This window comes from Pelophylax lessonae, assembly GCF_965119305.1.
Source record: "Pelophylax lessonae genome assembly, chromosome: 1".
Classification (NCBI taxonomy): Eukaryota; Metazoa; Chordata; class Amphibia; order Anura; family Ranidae; genus Pelophylax; species Pelophylax lessonae.
In genome coordinates, this window is record NC_138768.1 from 85,001,773 (window position 1) to 85,019,647 (window position 17,875).

The 17,875-nt window shown below is 44.7% G+C and overlaps 1 protein-coding gene across 1 annotated transcript in view; it reads right to left on the bottom strand.

The window, feature by feature from the left end:
• Window positions 1-3,032: 3,032 nt before the first annotated feature.
• The window catches only part of PRKAA1 (protein kinase AMP-activated catalytic subunit alpha 1), an 81,955-nt gene continuing 67,112 nt past the window's right edge, over window positions 3,033-17,875 (bottom strand). The window contains exons 8-9 of the mRNA XM_082255682.1: window positions 11,681-11,807; window positions 3,033-3,447 (exon numbers count right to left, since the gene is read on the bottom strand). Coding sequence (XP_082111808.1) covers window positions 3,200-3,447; window positions 11,681-11,807 — 375 coding nt within the window. The 3' untranslated portion in view covers window positions 3,033-3,199. The remainder of the gene's footprint in view (window positions 3,448-11,680; window positions 11,808-17,875) is intronic.

Genomic DNA, 17,875 nt, shown 5'->3' on the forward strand with positions numbered 1-17,875 from the left:
ATATACGCATGTAATATATGCACTAACCAGGTTCTAAGTTATTGTAAGTGCTTATTCACTTTGCAGACCCCTTTCAATTCGGTCAAGTTTTAGTAACACCAAAAAATGTAAACACGCGAGGCACAATATAAAACTTTGCTCTGTGGCAAACATCTCTGCTGTCCCCTCCAAGACAAACTTACATAAGAGATGCATCAGAGTATGTTCTACTTTTGTCTCTCGCTTTTCCATTCTCTGGGTATGGTGGCGTATTCGTACAGAACACCACCTTTACACGTGTTCCTGTTTCCCACATTCATTTTCTACTGTTGGATACAAGCCCCCTGCTCAAGCCTGTGCTCTTACATATTCCCCTCATTTAATGACTTGCTTCAATATGCAGCCGACATGTGAAATAGAAAAACTTTAATGCTGTTATTCCTTGCACATACAATCTAGAGTTTAAGGTAATACAGAAATTGATATGTTTTAAAATGAACGTAAAAACCTATATATATATATATATATATATATATATATATATATATATATATATATATATAAAAATGTAGCAAATCAATGCCAGTTGAGCATGTGAAGAAAAAAAAAAAGCCTGAATTTTTTTGCCATTACAAAGAATAAAAATCAGTGTTTATTTATCCAGCCAGGTAACATTCTACATTTATCCAATGTTTAAAATCCATTTAACAAAAATGTTCAACTGTTATATATAAAAAGAAAAAAAAAAACACTTTATTACATTTGTACAAATTACCGTCCCTCATTCAACTCCAATTATATAAACCAACTTAACCAGAATTAAAAGGGAATTTGTAGGGCTATTTATAAACAGCTGGCAGTCTCATTGCTCTTGATCTAAGGATGATCTTGTGTAGCAAAGAGGGAGGACCCATTCCCTGCATACACTGAAGGGGAAGTGACCCACGTCGTGGTAAACATTTATGTTGGTTTGGGCTACCCTAAGTGAGAACACAGGATTAAAAAAAAAAAAAAAAAACTAAGATCAGATAAGCATTAACATCAAGGAGTGCAATTTAAGGTCTTACGTAATCTTCCTATATCCCGAATTCCAGCCCAGTCATAAATCCACCCAATGCATAAATGAATGCAAAAGCTGTAATATCAGATTTCACCAGTAGGTGGCTCTGGAGTACAAGTCTGAAATGTGCTGTTCATACATTGCCTTTGTCAATCTGCATTCTATTTTCTGTGCGCACCGTTAAAGAACCACTCTAGGATAAGGTCTGGATTTGTGTGAGCTGAATTAAAAGGAGGTGCTACACTCCTGCTCTGTACCACCCAATATTTGTGATAATCTTCATAGATCTAAAAAGGGGATTTGCCCAGTCAGCTTGCCAGAGAGATCTAGAGCTGTGGTGATGGAGCCCTCCTTTAGGGAGCTGCCATGTTTGAATATGCAGAGATTGGTGAGAATTTACTTCCTGGTGTCCTCATGGTGTGTGAAGTCTCCAGACCTCAGAGAAACTCAAAACCTCATCCTTGTCCCGTATAGCCAAGAAAGGGACTGCTAATATCACATAACTGGTGGAAGGCCAGGGCTTCTCTCAGAGCCAAGCCAACTGTACTTAAAACCTTACTTCAACATAGGCAATACAAAATGCTTACAAATTCTACTTTAAAAAGAAGGCCATGGGTGCGGTCATTGCCAACTTTACTTTCTGAAAATTCGAACTGCCTGGCTATCATGCCAACCCTTCTATATCAATACACTGGTACATGCATATAGATCAGGCATTCTACTCTTCTGCATACTGGCTCCTGATTCATACTGAAGCCAGGTTGTCCGTATAACAGTCAGGAAACTGGCATTTTCAGATGCAGTTTAGCCACAGCAACCTTTGTCTCATGACAGGTTTACTTTGAAGTGTACGTAAACCATCTTTCAGTGTTGCTTGGCATCACAGTACACTATTTACACTTTTCTTAAGCAAATCTCTTTAAAACTGTTCCCACGCTTCCTACTTTGAGATCCTGCCAGTAACTGCCGGCTCAACCCATCAGGACACTGCCTCTTAGCAACAGCATTGTGAGCCCAACATGCTCGCTCCTTCAGTTGGCCATTAGGCTGCCTAACAGGCCTGCACACGCATGGCAGGCTAACAACGCTGCTTGCATTTGAAAGGCAGTGGCTCTATGTTGTCAGCCTGTAACAGAAGTCCCATTACTGGCAGGACCTGCAGATAAGAAACTATGCAACACATTCACCAAATATTGCTTGCCTAAAAAATTGTACAGTTTGGCATGAAATCAAACCCTTTAAGTATATATAAAAACAAAAAAATACAAATGGTCAGGCATGAGTTCAAAAGAAAGTGGAAGTTCACCCTAGAATTACTCTAAGAGCCATAACACATGTACCTGGATAAATGCCATAGCGTGTTAGCGTGCCTGCCCAACAATCAGCACTGGAAACTGCTGACCATTTATTGACAAAACCTGTGGTGTTGCTCACCCCCCCCTCATGCTACCTACATCTTGCGACTGAAAGCCTGACCGGGAACATTCCCTATTTCGTGATGCTGTCAACTTCGATAGCATGAGGGGGGCGAGTGACAACATGAACTGCATGGTGTCACTAATAGCTGGCAGCTTCCAAAGCAAATTGCCAGACAACCAAAGAGCAAACAAAAATCACACATGTTGCTATGCATTTGTCAAGGTATTTGGGTTATAAGGCTGCTTTTTTTTTATGCAGATTACTAGTAGGGTGAAAGTTCCCTTTAATTACCACCAACACTAAACCTCCCTATCAAGAGCGGAGACTGTCCAAAGCTATTACATTTAAAATAAACCCCAAAAATCCCCTTTAAAGTAAAATTATATGAAAAAAAGACAAATAAAAAAACAAGCGCATGTGGTGTCTCAGGAATAAGCGACACAGCCCAGTGTTCAATAAAATGTGCAATTAAAAAGTCAAACCTTGAAAAGAAAGAAAAAAATATATATACACACACAGATTTTAGCTTTGTTGACATTTCTATATCGGTTAAAAATATCGATCACACATTAAGCTTTACTGTTTTAGACGGAGCGACCACGTCGGATCCATGTGCAAATTGCATTTGTGATGTTGCTTTCAGCTCTTTGTGTACTAGGAATGGATTAAGACTGGAAGCATTTTGGCTACAGGTTACTGCATGCTTATTGCTCGAAACGAGACCTGGTCAAAGGCCTCGGGCTATCGCGCTAGGATTTTGATTAAATTTGCACACATTTCAAAAAACTCTATAGTATGGCTTCCTGGTCGAGGGACCAGGTCAGTGTTAGAGGAGTCTACAGATGAGGTCAATGAAGACGGGACAGAGCCATTGGATGATTTTGCTGAGGCTTCGGCATCAGAGTCACTTTTCTGAGCTGGGCGGTTACTGCCAACAGACCCCGACCTTCTTGGTGTGGTATTTTCAGATTTGACATCAGTAACGTCATCTGTTGAAAGAGAACACGTTATCAACAGAGCTCATACAAATTAAGAGATCAGCTTGTTTGAGGCAGGCATCCATTTTAAAGTAAATTGTCACCTTGCCTATCCAGTGACTGGTCCTTTTGAAATCTCACTCTACCCACATTACCTTCTCTGGTTTATCCAAGCCATGGGTCATCTCCCTAAGGCAGTCACTCTCAACCAAGGTTCTGTGGAACCCTTAGACTCCCCAGAGGTTGCTAGGGGTTCCTTGAGCTGTGACCGATTGACCTCCCCATTTGGTGGTGCCCACGGAATTCCAAGTCCTATTTGGCAGAGGCATCTGTTTGACACTAGTCAAGATTTAGCTGGCCCTAAGGATCGCCAATTAACTTTGTGGGGCATCTTTCTCACTGACCAACAATGTTAATGGGCATTCTCACTGACACCAAAAAATAACAGAGGTACCCCAAGGTCTGAAAATTTCAAGGGTCCATTTTTTTTATCATATATTATACAGGATTTATATAGCGCCAACCGTGTTAGCAGTGCTTTACAATATAAAGGGGGTCATCAGTAAGATTACAATACAGAGGAGGATGGTGATGTAGCTGGGAGGAGGTTGGAAGGGTAGTCTTTCAAGAGAACTTGCCACTTGTCCTGAGTGGGCAAAGGGAGAGATTCGCCAACAACTGAATACCTCCCATTATCCGAAAGCAGTGACCGGTCTCTACAGCTTTACTTACATCCAAATGTTCCCCCAGTGGTATAATAAAAGTCCGCTAACAAAAGGGAAAAGTCCAGTGAGAACTACTGATGCAAATCAACCTTAACTGTTCAAATTTCCATACTGAAAGCGAAATGCAACCAGGGTTCATTCTTTGCATGCTGGGGCCATTATATATAAGGGATCGACCGATTAACGGCAACAACGATATATCAGGGGCCGATGTGCACTTTCCCCGATATATGGGAATCGGCCCCTGAGGTTACTGATATTGCGGGAAAGTGCATATACCGGGGTGATGCCTGCAGCTAGAGGCATCACCCTGGTACAGGTGTCCATAGCTGACGGTCGGCTGACTTGTAATGACAACCGATGCGGCTGAGAAGCCGCTCGACTGTCATTACAAGGAGCGAAGTGGAGGGGAGGGGACAACTCCCCCCCCCCCCCCCATTCTGCCGCATTCCGCAGCTCGCCTGGGTCTCCCATCCCACCGGGAGACCCAGGCATCCTACCTCCACTGCCGCTAAAGAGATGACCCGGGTCTCCATGTAAAAAACCCAAAAGTGATGTCATGACATCACTTCTGGGTGCGCCAAATGAAAAAAAACTGACAGCATTCAAAACAGCCAAACTTGGCATTTGAATGCTTTTCAGCGTGGGAGGAGCCTATGCGTCATCACGCTGATAACCAGAGGAACACTAGGTGATATTGTTCTGATGTGCAGACAGTCCGCACTGCTATGAGTGCCAGCTAATGTAAGTGCACTTATCACTTATTGCTTCAATAAACCCATTAAAGCAGAGAGCACTAGATCCTTTGTCTTTTTATCCCCTATATCGATACTGGTATAATCTGGAAAGATGAACAGGAGATCGAGCTAGGAGTACCAGGCTGCTGTATTATATTCCTTACATGCGTGTTTAGGCTCAGTGAGAGCCTATCCTTGAGGTGAGCTGCTAGTGTGTCACCAGTCACGTGGAGCACTTTGAGTGGAGCATTCAAGCACCCTTAATCACTTATAATTTGGATGAAGCAATTTATCACCTATGACACAAATTACGATTCTGGGACTGTATTTGAGGTTTATTGGAATTGGACATTTTTGCACTGTTTGATTTATTTGCCTATAATCACATGTGAACTACCAACACTGATTTATGTTTTTTTCCCTATTTATATTTGTTCACTTGGCGCAGCAATAATTTTACTTATTGAATTCACTGGTGTTTGGCACTGATTGCTTGCAGCCTAGATTGCATATTTGATTTACTAATTTGGTTAGCGCTGATTATATTTTTTCTTTATACTCATTACACAGTGTGCACTGGTAAGAAAAGCATGTTTTTACATGTTTAAGAGTCTCCTACAAAAAATTCCCTCATATCAAGTGTCTTTCCTTCAACTTGCTGCCTGCCCTAAACTCAATTAAACGGCTTAGTTCCCTTTGTGACCATTCCAGTTGTATTAACCCCAAAAGCGAACATTGAAGCTTACCAGTACTTAGATGCGATGGTTGCATTTTTTTTAGGCTCCAATTCTAATCTGGTAATACAACCAGTAAGTCAGTCTTCCAAAAGATTCATCAGTTAGAGGAATGAGAAACCATTTTAACAATGACAGTGGTGCTTACAATGATCAACTTATGTAAAACCTTTTCCAAAAAAGAAAAAAAAAAAAAACAATTTTTGGCTTCAATTTGTTTGGTGTATCTAAATCTACTCTACTAGTACATCTAACACTCCCCTCCCCTTAGGCTGACAATGCTGCTGTCCAAAGGCAGCCTCTATGCTCCTTCATCCAGAGTGGGGGCACTCTAATGCACAAGGTGTGACTGGCCAGATCACCAGGTGAAAAAAATGCACAAGGTGTGACTGGCCAGATCACCAGGTGAAAAAAATGAATCTAGTCACCACATCCAATGATTGTTTAGCTGCAATGTATTACACTTTTTGGGTTTCGGTTTAATACTGCCACCTACAGGAATAGGACACTAGGCAGGAAAAAAAAAAAAAGACTTTCCTATACCTATGGGATGTCCTAGGTGGTATACATCCCCCTCTCTGCTATAGGCCCTCAGTTTAGTAACAAGCAGTGTCAGAATTAATACAACTCCATAGAAGGGTGGGTGCCTTGTCTGTCAATGAACTTGATTTTTATGGCAAGTCAAAAATCCCCTTTTTTCGTTCATTGACGGACACCGCTCTCCATTATTCATAACCATAAGGATGTCCCCAAGGAGTGCAAAACACGAGGGGTGGGACAAAAAAAAAAAAAAATCCCAAGGCTAAGTAGGCAACAAGGAAAAAGGAGCTTTTAAAAAAAAAAAAAAAAACAACACTGGAGCCCAACCTGAATACATCCCCAAAGAGGGAACAGACCCTCTAAACAGCAGCCTGCGCAAAACTTTGTGGCCAAAAGAAGGATCCGCAGATGCCGACAAATCCACTATGTAGAATTTAGTGAAAGTGTACACCGGCGACAAGTGGCCACCTTGCAAACCTGCGCCACTGACGCCTGATGACGGCCCAGGAAGGCACTAAGTGCCCGATTAGAGTGCGTCTTGACAGGGGATGTAGGAACCGGACCCCTGATCGAATAGGCCTGAGTCACCATCTGATCCATCTGACAAAATGGTCACAGAAGAAGCAGACAGCTCTTACCTTGGCCTGTCCCTGATCACAAACCATGAGTCTGACCTGAGAAAAGACTCAGTGACTGCCAAATACGCCCAAACCAAATTCAAGGCATGCAAAGCAAATTCTTTTGGATGTTTGGGCCTGGGACACAGGGAAGGCAACACAATGTCTTCATTCAAATGGAAAGCAGACTACCTTAGGAAGGGACAGACATAGGCAAAGGACCAAATTATTTTTGTGGACCACTAAGGGGTACAACAAAATAACACCGCCAGCTCAGACACGCTGCAGAGGTGATAGCCACCAAAAAGGCCACCTTCTAGGAAAGCGCAAGCAGGGGAATCTTGTGAATATTCTCAAAGAGGCTTTGGAGAACTGAAAGCACCAAGTTCAGATCCCACAGCTGTTGAGTAGACCGCAACGGCGGAAGTCAAACCCCTTGCATGAAAGCACACACCAGGGAGTACGTTGCCAGGGGACGCTGAAAGAAAACCGCCAACACCCGGCCCTTCACGGTACTCAAGGCCAATTTCTGCTTCACATCTCGTTGAAGGTCAAACTTGAGCCACCGAAAACGAACGAGGGAGAACTTCAATCCACTCATCACGAAATGTGCAGTTTCCACGTACAATGGTAGATCTTGCTAGAGGTAGACTTCCTAGCCTTCAGTAGTGTTGGAATCACCGACCCAGTGTAATCTCCATTCTTCAGCACCTGGTTTTAAACAGGCAGGCATTTGAAGCCTGCAACTAAAGCAGGATGGAAGATCGGTCCTTGGGAAAGCAGATCCTCCCCGAGACCAGTCACACTAGGTCAGCGTACCAAATCTGGCAGGACCACTAGAATGACAAGAATCCCTTCGGCCTCGACTCTGCGCAGATGTTTGAGAGGAAAGGCATAGATCAGACAGATACTGGCCCCACGGGGACACCAGAGCATCTATGGTGTCCGCCAGAGGATCCCATGACCTTGGCACAAACCTGATTGAGATAGTCCGTCTGCCAGTTTTCACACTCCTGGAATGTGTACATCAGGATAGAAGCATTCTGCCCACCGTGGGAAGGTTGCTCCTTCCGGGGCTAGCAACTCTGTTCTGCCCTCGTGATTGACATAGGCCACCCCGTGGCATTGTCTGACTGGATACGTACCAGGAGCCCCCATAACCGATCCATCCAGTGATCCAGGCACAGCCTGATTGTCCCAAGTTCCAAGACCTTGATCGGTAGTCAGTTTCTCAAGCGTCCCAACAACCCGGAGTAGAGCTCAGTCCCAGGACACCTCCCAACCGGACAGACTGACATTCGTAGTGACCGCTGTCCAATACAAAAGAAAGGATTTGCCCAGCCGAAGAGCTGGAGAGCAACGCCACCAGACCAGGGACCACCTGGTTTCCCGGCTCAGTTGAATCTGATTGTCCAGAGACCTCGGACACTTGTCCCATTTTACCAGGTCCTCCCTTTGAAGGGACCTTGTATAGAGTTGTGCAAATGGAAACATCTTGAAGGTAGATCACATCATGCCCAGGCACCCCCATGCAAGTCTGGAGAGAGGACCACCTGCTGGACAGCAGTTGATCAATCACGGCATGCAACTTCTGGAGTTTATCCAGAGGAAGGAACACTCTGGCTAGGGCCGAGTTCAGTCAGAGCCAGATAATCGAATTCTCTGGGTTCTAAACTACAACTACCAGAAGTCTGCACTGATACCATCCAACCAAACTCTTTCAGGGTCTGTATAAATGATCTCTACGTCATCCATCAGGGCAGCAGAGTACTCGGCTACCTGGACGACCTCCTGTGAGCAAAGTTCCGCAATCCCCCACTGACGTAGCAAAGCAAGAACTGGGCCAACACTTCTGTGAAGAGCGGAGGCAAGACCAAGGGGTAACACCTCAAACTGATAATGCTCCTCTCCCACAGCAAACCAGGTCGATAGAAGCAAGAAAGTCCCCCTGATAAAGGGATGCCACCATCGTGCGAATGGACTCCATTCTGAACTTATGTACCTGCATAAAGCAGTTCAGGGCCTTAATGTCCAGAATTGTATGTACTTTGCCCTCCTTATTTGAGAATGAACAGGTTTAAATAAACCCCGAAACCAGTTCAATATCGGACCCGGGACACTTACACCCTGAAACAGGTCATGCACCTCCCCAAAAAGCTTGCAATTGGTCCGGGGGCCAGACACACATTGGAAGGGAAGAACCTTTCCAAAAGCAAGAACCAAACTCTTGTAACTGGACAGTATCACTTCATGAACCCATTTGTCGTTTACCAAGGAGGTCCACAGGCCCAGAAACCAGCGAAGTCTCCCGCACAAATTTAATCAGTGCATCAACCAGCACCTACAGGTGTGGAGGAATCATCCTCACCATTTGATAAATCATGGAGTACTGCTGCAAACCCCACAGGGGTGGGACACGCCCATTGCAGCCAAGTCCGATTTAGCATCTTGTGAGATTGATGAGTGGGGAAAGCGGGGGACGCTCTTTGCTAGGCCACCGCCCAAAAGCCAACTCAATCCGGGAAACAATGGACACTAGGACTGCCTAGTGAGGGTGGGGGCGGTACAGCTACTCCCTATACCAGGAACCAGGCGGGCACCACTCCAGACAGAACTTCCTCAGTGGGGCTCTCAGCCAGGAGAAACACTGCGACTTAGGCCAAGACCCTGGTCGTATGCGACATCATGAAGGCAAGCCCGTCCAGTGGGGCTAGGTCATGGCTGACCTAGCACAGAGCTGTGGTCTTGTGTGTGCTTGCTGGCAAGACTGGGGGGGGGGGGGGCACTGGCTCTAGATATCCAGCCAGTAGTCCATTCCGGCAGTTAATAGTAGATATAATAATCGCAGAATAAAAAAAAAAAAAAAAAAAATTAAGACCTATAGCAGAGGGAGATTTATACCACCTAGGACTGCCCATAGGCGTAGCCAAGTCTTTTCTGCCTAGTGTCTTACTCCTGTGGGGGACAATCTAACCCTGTGGTTCTGAATAATTGAGAGCTGTGTTCGTCAATGAATGAAAAAAAAAAATATGCCCTCAGGATTTTTAACGCAGAGGAGACATGGTATGTCCTCCAGCATTAAAGTTACTTAACTGCCTGCCCATACTGTGCAGCTCAGTGTAAGAACTTCAGCAATGCTGGGATGACCAACTACCATGCACCATAAGTACGTGGAGTCATCTCGGCCTGACCAATGGAAACGGCTGAGGATCGATAGCCTGAAGCTTCCAGGCTGAGGATGTCAGTGGCTGTCAAGGAGCTCTGGGACATCACAGAACTGGAGAACAGGCGAGTATAGTTCCGCTTTAACAAATACTCTTTTTTCACAAATTGTGGTTTAAATTACTACATTTCTACAAAAATAAATGCACATTTTACCTCCATAAGAAATGTGCATCATTTTATTTGAAAAGGTGAACCTTTTCTTTAACCACTTGTCTACCAGCCACCACAGTTCTACTGCGGAAGGTCGGCTCTGTTACACGAAACGACATCTGAACGTTGTTTCGTGTAGCAGTTGGTGGGGGCGCGTGCGCCAATTGGCTAAAGGGGGAAGCAATTAGCGGGTTGGGCAGAGGCGATGTCCACCCACGATTGCTCTCCATGGAGACAGAACAGCAGTCTGCCAAAGTAAACAGCAGACCGCTGTTCTGTCAGTGATGAACTCCGATCCCTTCCCCTTAGCACCAATTACTGTAGTAATGTCAATGGTACCCCCAAAAGTGTCAGTTAGGTGTCCGATCTGTCCACCGCAATTCAGTCCTGCAAAATCGCTGACCGCTGCCATGACTAGTAAAAAATAAATAAAAATGACAAATCTTTCCCCTAGTTTGTAGACTCGATAAGTACCGTATATGGATTGGTTTGTGCAAAAGTTATCAGGATTTTTTTACCAAAAATTGTGGCAGAATACATATTGGCCTAAAATGATAAAAAAAAATTAAAAAACAATTTTTTTCATTGGCTGTGCCTTCTAGCAGAAAGTAAAAAAGTTTGTTTAGTCGCTCTTTGTTTCTTGCACAAAAATGAAAAACCTCAGAGGTGATCAAATATCACCAAAATAAATCTATTTGTGGGAAAAAAAAAAAAAAAAAAAAAAAACCATCCAATTTTATCTGGGTACAACATCGTCAGTTAAACAGTTCCGTATCGCAAAAAACGGCCTGGTCATTGAGGTAAAACCTTCCAGGCCTTAAGTGGTTAACACGGATTCTGGGTTATTTAGGAATCAGATATATGAAGTAGAGCTGTATCATCACAAATTCTTCCAGCATTTTAAACCATCACCCCCCCCTAAACTTAACGCAAAAGCTGGCTATAGGTCCTGGGATTGATGGCACTACTCCCACAATAGATTTAGTATCCTCCTCTATACCAAACACCCTGAAGCTTTGCAGCAGGCCCCTTCAAAGTACCCACGTTCCAACTGGCAAGTACTGTCTGCCTTCACAATTTCCTCCCCACAGCCTTTAAAAGCCTGGACCTATGTGGGGGTGCATCTGCACATGCTCCCCTCATTACCAAAATGCAGATGTATTTCCTTTGTGAAAAATGAATGCGACTCAAAATGCATCAAAAAAAGCTTATTGCGATTTTCATTAATTTCAATGGAAAGCTGCGTTTTTGGTGCGGTCTCATGCAGGACTTTCCAAAAAGCACCATCCCTGTAACACAGGTGTCCTATAAGATATAAAGGGAAACCTTATTAATGCAAGGTAAAAACGCAGGAGAGGCATCAGTGGGAAAGGGCCTTTAGATGCCCGAGTAACCTATAAACGGACGGTGCCAGAATGTCAGTCAAAATATTGCCCCCCCCCCTACTACTTTACCTGCTTCAGTTCCTGTAGTATAGGCTAAACAGTAAAATCTCTGCATGGTGCTACAGTACATACCATCAATGCTGCGAAAGTCCAGCAGGTATGTTCGGCTGTCCACTTGGTATAGCTGCAGGCTCATTTTTGTGTACATACTGGTCACTGGATTTTTTCTCCTAACACGGAGGTAGTATGGATTCACAATCTGCAAATTATAAGAAGAAACCTTGATGAATGCAGGAAGGGGTATATGCGTTCTCAGACTAAGATCACTTACAGTTGTGTATAATGAATGTTTAAAGAGCAACTCCAGCTAAACCATTATCTAAAGCCTATTTTCCTTGCAGACAGGCAGGCATTTTCAATGCAAGCTAGCATGATAAATATCGTAATCTTTTTATGGTAAATTCAAGTGTAAAGCTGTATTTCTCCCATTGTCTGCTAGGCAGCAAGCAGAACACTTCTTTTCTGTGAGCTTCTATAATGAAGCAAGGAGATGGATGCGAAAAGGACACTGGGCAAAGCTAGGTGTGGCCATTCACTAATACAGGGCTTGACATGTTTGCTTAGAATCTAAGAGCCAGCTAAAAAGTTCAGAGACCCATTTTTTAAATCCGCTGCCCAGTGCACAGTGCTGAATGTCGGGGCGCCGGGCACCAATTGCTCATGCTTGGTGCAAAAGGAAAAAAGGCCAAAAATTAAACAGAAAACCATTGACATTGCAAATAAGTCTCTCCTTCACTGATGAGGTTGCACTAATGGGCACTGATGAGCATTGATGAGGTGGTACTTACTGATTAGGCTGCGCTGATGGTGGCACTGATGTGTGGGCACTCCCAGTCCACAGCGGCGGGAAAGAAAAGGAGACCAATCAAGCCCGCAACCTCAGCTGTCAAACTGGGGAGATGTCTGAGGTGGGCAAGCAAGGAGCAAGCCGCGCTTCATCACCCTACCACCCAGAGGGTGGTGCCGGTTCGCAGAAAGAGTATCCCACTCCAGCAGGCCGCAAAGCTGCAGCCTCCATTTTGACCAGCCTAACCTAAGTCTGCCCACCCGTGAGGGGTGGCTGTGGCCACGTGGGAGGAATCCAGAAAGCTGCTGCAGTGTTGCCCAGGCACCAAGACGCAATCTCCACTCGCCATTGCGACCTGGCTTTTGTCAAGCACGGGCCTAAGAAACACCATTTCAGAGAAGAAAAAAAACCCCACATTAAAAGTTCATTTTAGGGGCCACATTTACCCAATTTTTTTTGTAAAATATAAAAGATGAGTTTGCACCATGCAGGGGGTGGAATATTCGGGTGGCAGCCCAGGCGCCAGAACAAAATTTTGGCCTGGCGTTTGTCGAGCCCTGCCGTAAATAGGACTAACAGTGCCAACATCCAAGCAACTACAGCAGCAGCAAGTGTGACGCGGTTGTAGTGATTTCCCTGCAGAATTTAAAAAAAAAAAAAAAAAAAAAAAAAGCATTGGCCCCTTATCTAAGGAACTACATAATCGATGGTTGTACTGGCATGAGCAACATATACCAAACAATTTAGGTATACTTGGTAAAACCAAGCCCAGTCTTACGGATGTGAACAGTTTAAAGCAGAACTATGGTCAAATTATGAAATCACACGTTTTAAATACAGGGTTGGGTTATAGGTTTGCATTGCATTAGAGGTGTGGCTAAAAGAAACCATTCCAAAAGTTTTGCGCCATATACAATGAGGAAATTTGATCCCCTACAGATTGTAAATGTGTCCATTTACAAAGAAATAAAGGTCTACAATTGTTATCATGAAAGGAATTTTAAATAGATATCAACCGAAAACCCCAAAAAACTAGATACAAAAATGTTAAAATGGAGTTGCAGTTAAAATAGAGTTTCAGTCCAGTGAGTAAAAATGGATTTTTGTAAGATCTTACCGTAAAATCCTTCTCTTAAGCTCATTGACAGACGTAGTCTTCTTGATTCTCAAGAGCTGGGTTATGTTGTCTCCGCAGGAGTAGGACTAGGCAGAAAGACAAAACGTTCTGGCTCCACCTTAGGGGCAGTCCCTGAGGGTATATCCTCCCTCTCTCTGCTACAGGGAATCAGTTCTGTTTAAAGCAGTACAGAGAATTTAACCCAACCCAACTCAATGATAGAGGGGCGGGTACTACGTCTGTCAATGAGCTTAAGAGAAAAGGATTTTACGGTAAGATCTTACAAAAATCCATTTTTCTCTATCGCTCATTGACAGACGTAGTCTTCTTGATTCTCAAGAGCTGGGACATCCAGAAGCAGTGCCACAAATGAGGGGTGGGATTGACAAAATCAAATCCAATCTAGAAGGCCCAACCGGTGCCAAACTAGAAGTTTTAAAGGCTCATAAACAAAGAATGAGACTAAAGAAAAAATTTTCCAACGGAAAAAACCCTCGAGGTAGACCACTGGTCTCCTCAAATTGCGGCCTGCAAAACCTTGCGGCCAAACGAGGCATCAGACGATGCCATTACATCAACTTTATAATGTTTAGAAAAGGTATGCACCGACGACCAGGTAGCCGCCTTGCACACCTGGACCACTGACGCCTGATGGCGAAAGGCCCATGACGCACTAAGTGCCCGAGTGGAGTGCGCCTTAACAGGGAACGGGGGCTCCCGACCCTTAATAGAATAAGCCTGCACTACCGTTTGTCTGATCCATCTGGAAATGGTCACGGCAGATGCAGGCAACCCCTTTTTGGGTCTATCTGGGATCACAAAAAGTGAATCCGTCTTGCGAAACGAGTCTGTCGTTTTCAAGTATACCCTGAACGCCCGGACCACATCCAAGGAGTGTAAAGCAAACTCCCGAGGATGACTGGGCTTAGGACACAGGGAAGGTAATACAATTTCTTCATTCAGATGAAATTCTGAAACCACTTTTGGTAGGAAGGATGGATTCGGACGAAGAAACACCTTATCTCTATGAACCACCAGATATGGTGAACGACAAGATAATGCGGCCAGTTCTGACACCCTGCGTGCAGAAGTAATAGCCACCAAGAAGGCCACCTTCTGGGACAACGTGGGTAGAGGAATCTCCCTAATATCTTCAAAGGGAGGTTTCTGAAGAACCGACAACACTAAATTAAGATCCCAGGGGGGTAACGGCGCGTGCACTGGCGGAGCCAGATGTCGCACCCCCTGGATGAAGTTCCGCACCAAGGAATGAGTAGCCAAAGGCTTCTGAAAGAAGATGGCTAATGCTGAGACCTGACCCTTGATAGTACTCAAGGCCAGTTTCTGCTCAACCCCTTGTTGCAGAAAAGCCAATATTCGACTAATCGAATAAGACCGAGGACGGAACCCCAAAGGTTCACACCATGCAATGTAGGACTTCCATGTGCGATGATAAATCTTTCTGGAAGTCGCTTTCCTTGCTTCAACTAGAGTAGGAATAACTGAAGCTGACAAACCTTTGTCCTTCAGCACCTGGGTCTCAATAGCCAGGCCGTTAAAGCCAGCGATCGTAAAGCAGGATGGAAGATCGGTCCCTGAGACAGTAGATCCTCCCTGAGAGGAAGTCTCCACGGGACGTCCGCCACCAGTCTGACCATGTCGGCGTACCAAGCTCGACGAGGCCAGTCCGGAGCTACCAGGATTACTGGGATTCCTTCCTCCTCTATTCTGCGAAGAAGTCTTGGCAGTAACGCGAGAGGAGGGAAGGCATATATTAGTTGGTATTGCCCCCACGGGGCGATCAGTGCGTCTGCGGTTTCTGCTAGAGGATCGCGGGAGCGAGCCACGAATCTCTGAACTTTCCTGTTGAATCGTGATGCCAACAGATCCACATCCGGGGTGCCCCACCGTAGGCACAACTGGTGGAAAACGTCTGGATGGAGGGACCATTCCCCCTGATCCAGGGTCTGACGGCTGAGATAATCTGCCTGCCAATTCTCCCTGAGACTGATGCTCGCGCCATTAATGAAGTGGCGTCTAACGCCGCATCACACACAAACTAACCCCTGTATCATTTGTTCCAACAAATCTGATACCGCCTGAGGGACCTCTTCTAAGTCCCGGCGTAACCACTTGGTCCATTCAGTTACAGCCTGCGAAACCAGACCAATAGCTATTATAGGTCTGAAAGCTGATCCAATCAAGGAAAACATGGTGCGAGACATAGCTTCTATCTTGCGATCCACTGCTTGAAGATCTCACAGGAAAAAACACTGGAGAAAACTACCTAAAAAATGTCTTTCTTTTAAAGAGAAAAAGTCTTGCCAGGACCAAAAGATCCCAGCAAGGAACTTAGGTCCTTACTCCTGACTAGACAGAAAAAAACTGATTCCCTGTAGCAGAGAGAGGGAGGATATACCCTCAGGGACTGCCCCTAAGGTGGAGCCAGAACGTTTTGTCTTTCTGCCTAGTCCTACTCCTGCGGAGACAACATAACCCAGCTCTTGAGAATCAAGAAGACTACGTCTGTCAATGAGCGATAGAGAAAATAAGTATTTGATCCCCTACCAACCACCAATAATTCTGCATGCCACAGACTGTCTACAGTATGTGCTCATGTGGTACACTGATTAGTCCTGTCATAAGGTGCTCCTAGCGACAATGCAAATGCATTCTGTATATAAAAGACCTGTCCGCAATCTTTTTTCCATTCAAAACTTATTGGCAAGACAAAAGGACTGTCAAGACACGTCAGGCACAAGACTAGACCTGCCCAAGGCTGAAAAAGAGCATCAGCGAGAAGCTTGGTGAGAAGGAGACAACTGCTGGAGCGGTTATTTGCAAATTGAATAAATACAAATCAATCGCCCTTGTTCTGGAGCTCCATGCAAGATTTTGCCTCATGGGGGTAAGGATTGGCAAAGCAGATATATCAAGGGCCGATATGCACTTTCCCCAATATATCGGAATCTGCCTTTTGATTTACAGATATTGCAGATAATTCGGGGAAGTGCATGTACCGGGGTGATGCCTGCAGCTAGAGGCATCACCCTGGTACCGGTGTCCATAGCCGACGGTCGGCTGTCTCGTAATGACAACCGATGTGGCTGAGAAACCACTCAGCTGTCATTCCCAAGGAGCGGGAGGGGACATCCCCCCCCCCCTCCGCGGCTCCACTGGGTCTCCTGTCCCACCGGGAGACCAAGGCATCCTACCTTCACCGCTGTCTGACAGTCTCCATTTCTTTGAATTCGGCACCGCCGAGTACCCGCAAGTTATGTCATGTCATGACATCACTTCCGGGTACTGGCGGGGCCGAATTCAAAATCTTACAGCATTTAAAAACAGCCAAACTTGGTGTTTTGACTGCTTTAAGTGCAGAGGAGGGGGTTGGGGTCTTTTAGACCCCCAGATCCCACAAGAGTACCTGTAGACATTAAAAATAATCATTTTTTTTAATGTCTGAAAATATCGGCAGATATTGGCCAATACAGATATCCGATGACCAAAATATCGGTGATAAAAAAATAAATAAAAAATGATATCGGTTGATCACTAGTAAGGATGATCGTGAGAAAAGTGAGATCAGCCCACTACACAAGAGAACGTTGTGAATGATCTCAAGGTAGATGGGATCAGTCACTATATAAACCATTGGATTGAAACCCTTATATAAACCACTATATAAACCATGGATTAAAACCCTGCAAGGTCCTTCATCCTCAAGGCGGCACATGTACAGGCCCATCTGAAGTTTTCCAACGAACATCTAAATGATTCAGAGAAGTGCTGTGGTCAGATGAGACCAAAATTGAGCTCTTCAGCATTAACTTAACTGACTGTGTTTGGAAGGAAGGGAAATGCCAACTGAACTTAAGTACACCATGCCTACAGTTAAGCACTGAGGTAGAAACCTGCTTTGGGGCTGTTTCTCTGCTAAAAGGTACACACCAACCTTTCCACATTGAGAGGCCAATGGATGGGGCCATGTATTGTAAAATCTTGGATGAGAACCTTCTCACCTCAGCCAGAACACTAAAGATAAGTCATGGTTGGGTCTTCCAGCATGACAATGACCCAAAACATAATGCCAAGGCAACAAGGGAGTGACTCAAGGAGCAGCACATTAAAGGTAATGGAGTGGCCTAGCCAGTCATCAGACCTTAATCCTATAGAAAAATGTATAAAGAGAGCTAAAACTGAGTTGGCAAGCAACAGCCAAGAAATCTTAAAGAGGTTGTAAACCCTATCTATAGACTTTTGCCTATAGGTAAGCCTATTATAAGGCTTACCTATAGGTACTGTAAATTTCCTAAACTTGCACTGTTTAGGAGATATTTACATTGCATGCAGCCGATGACGT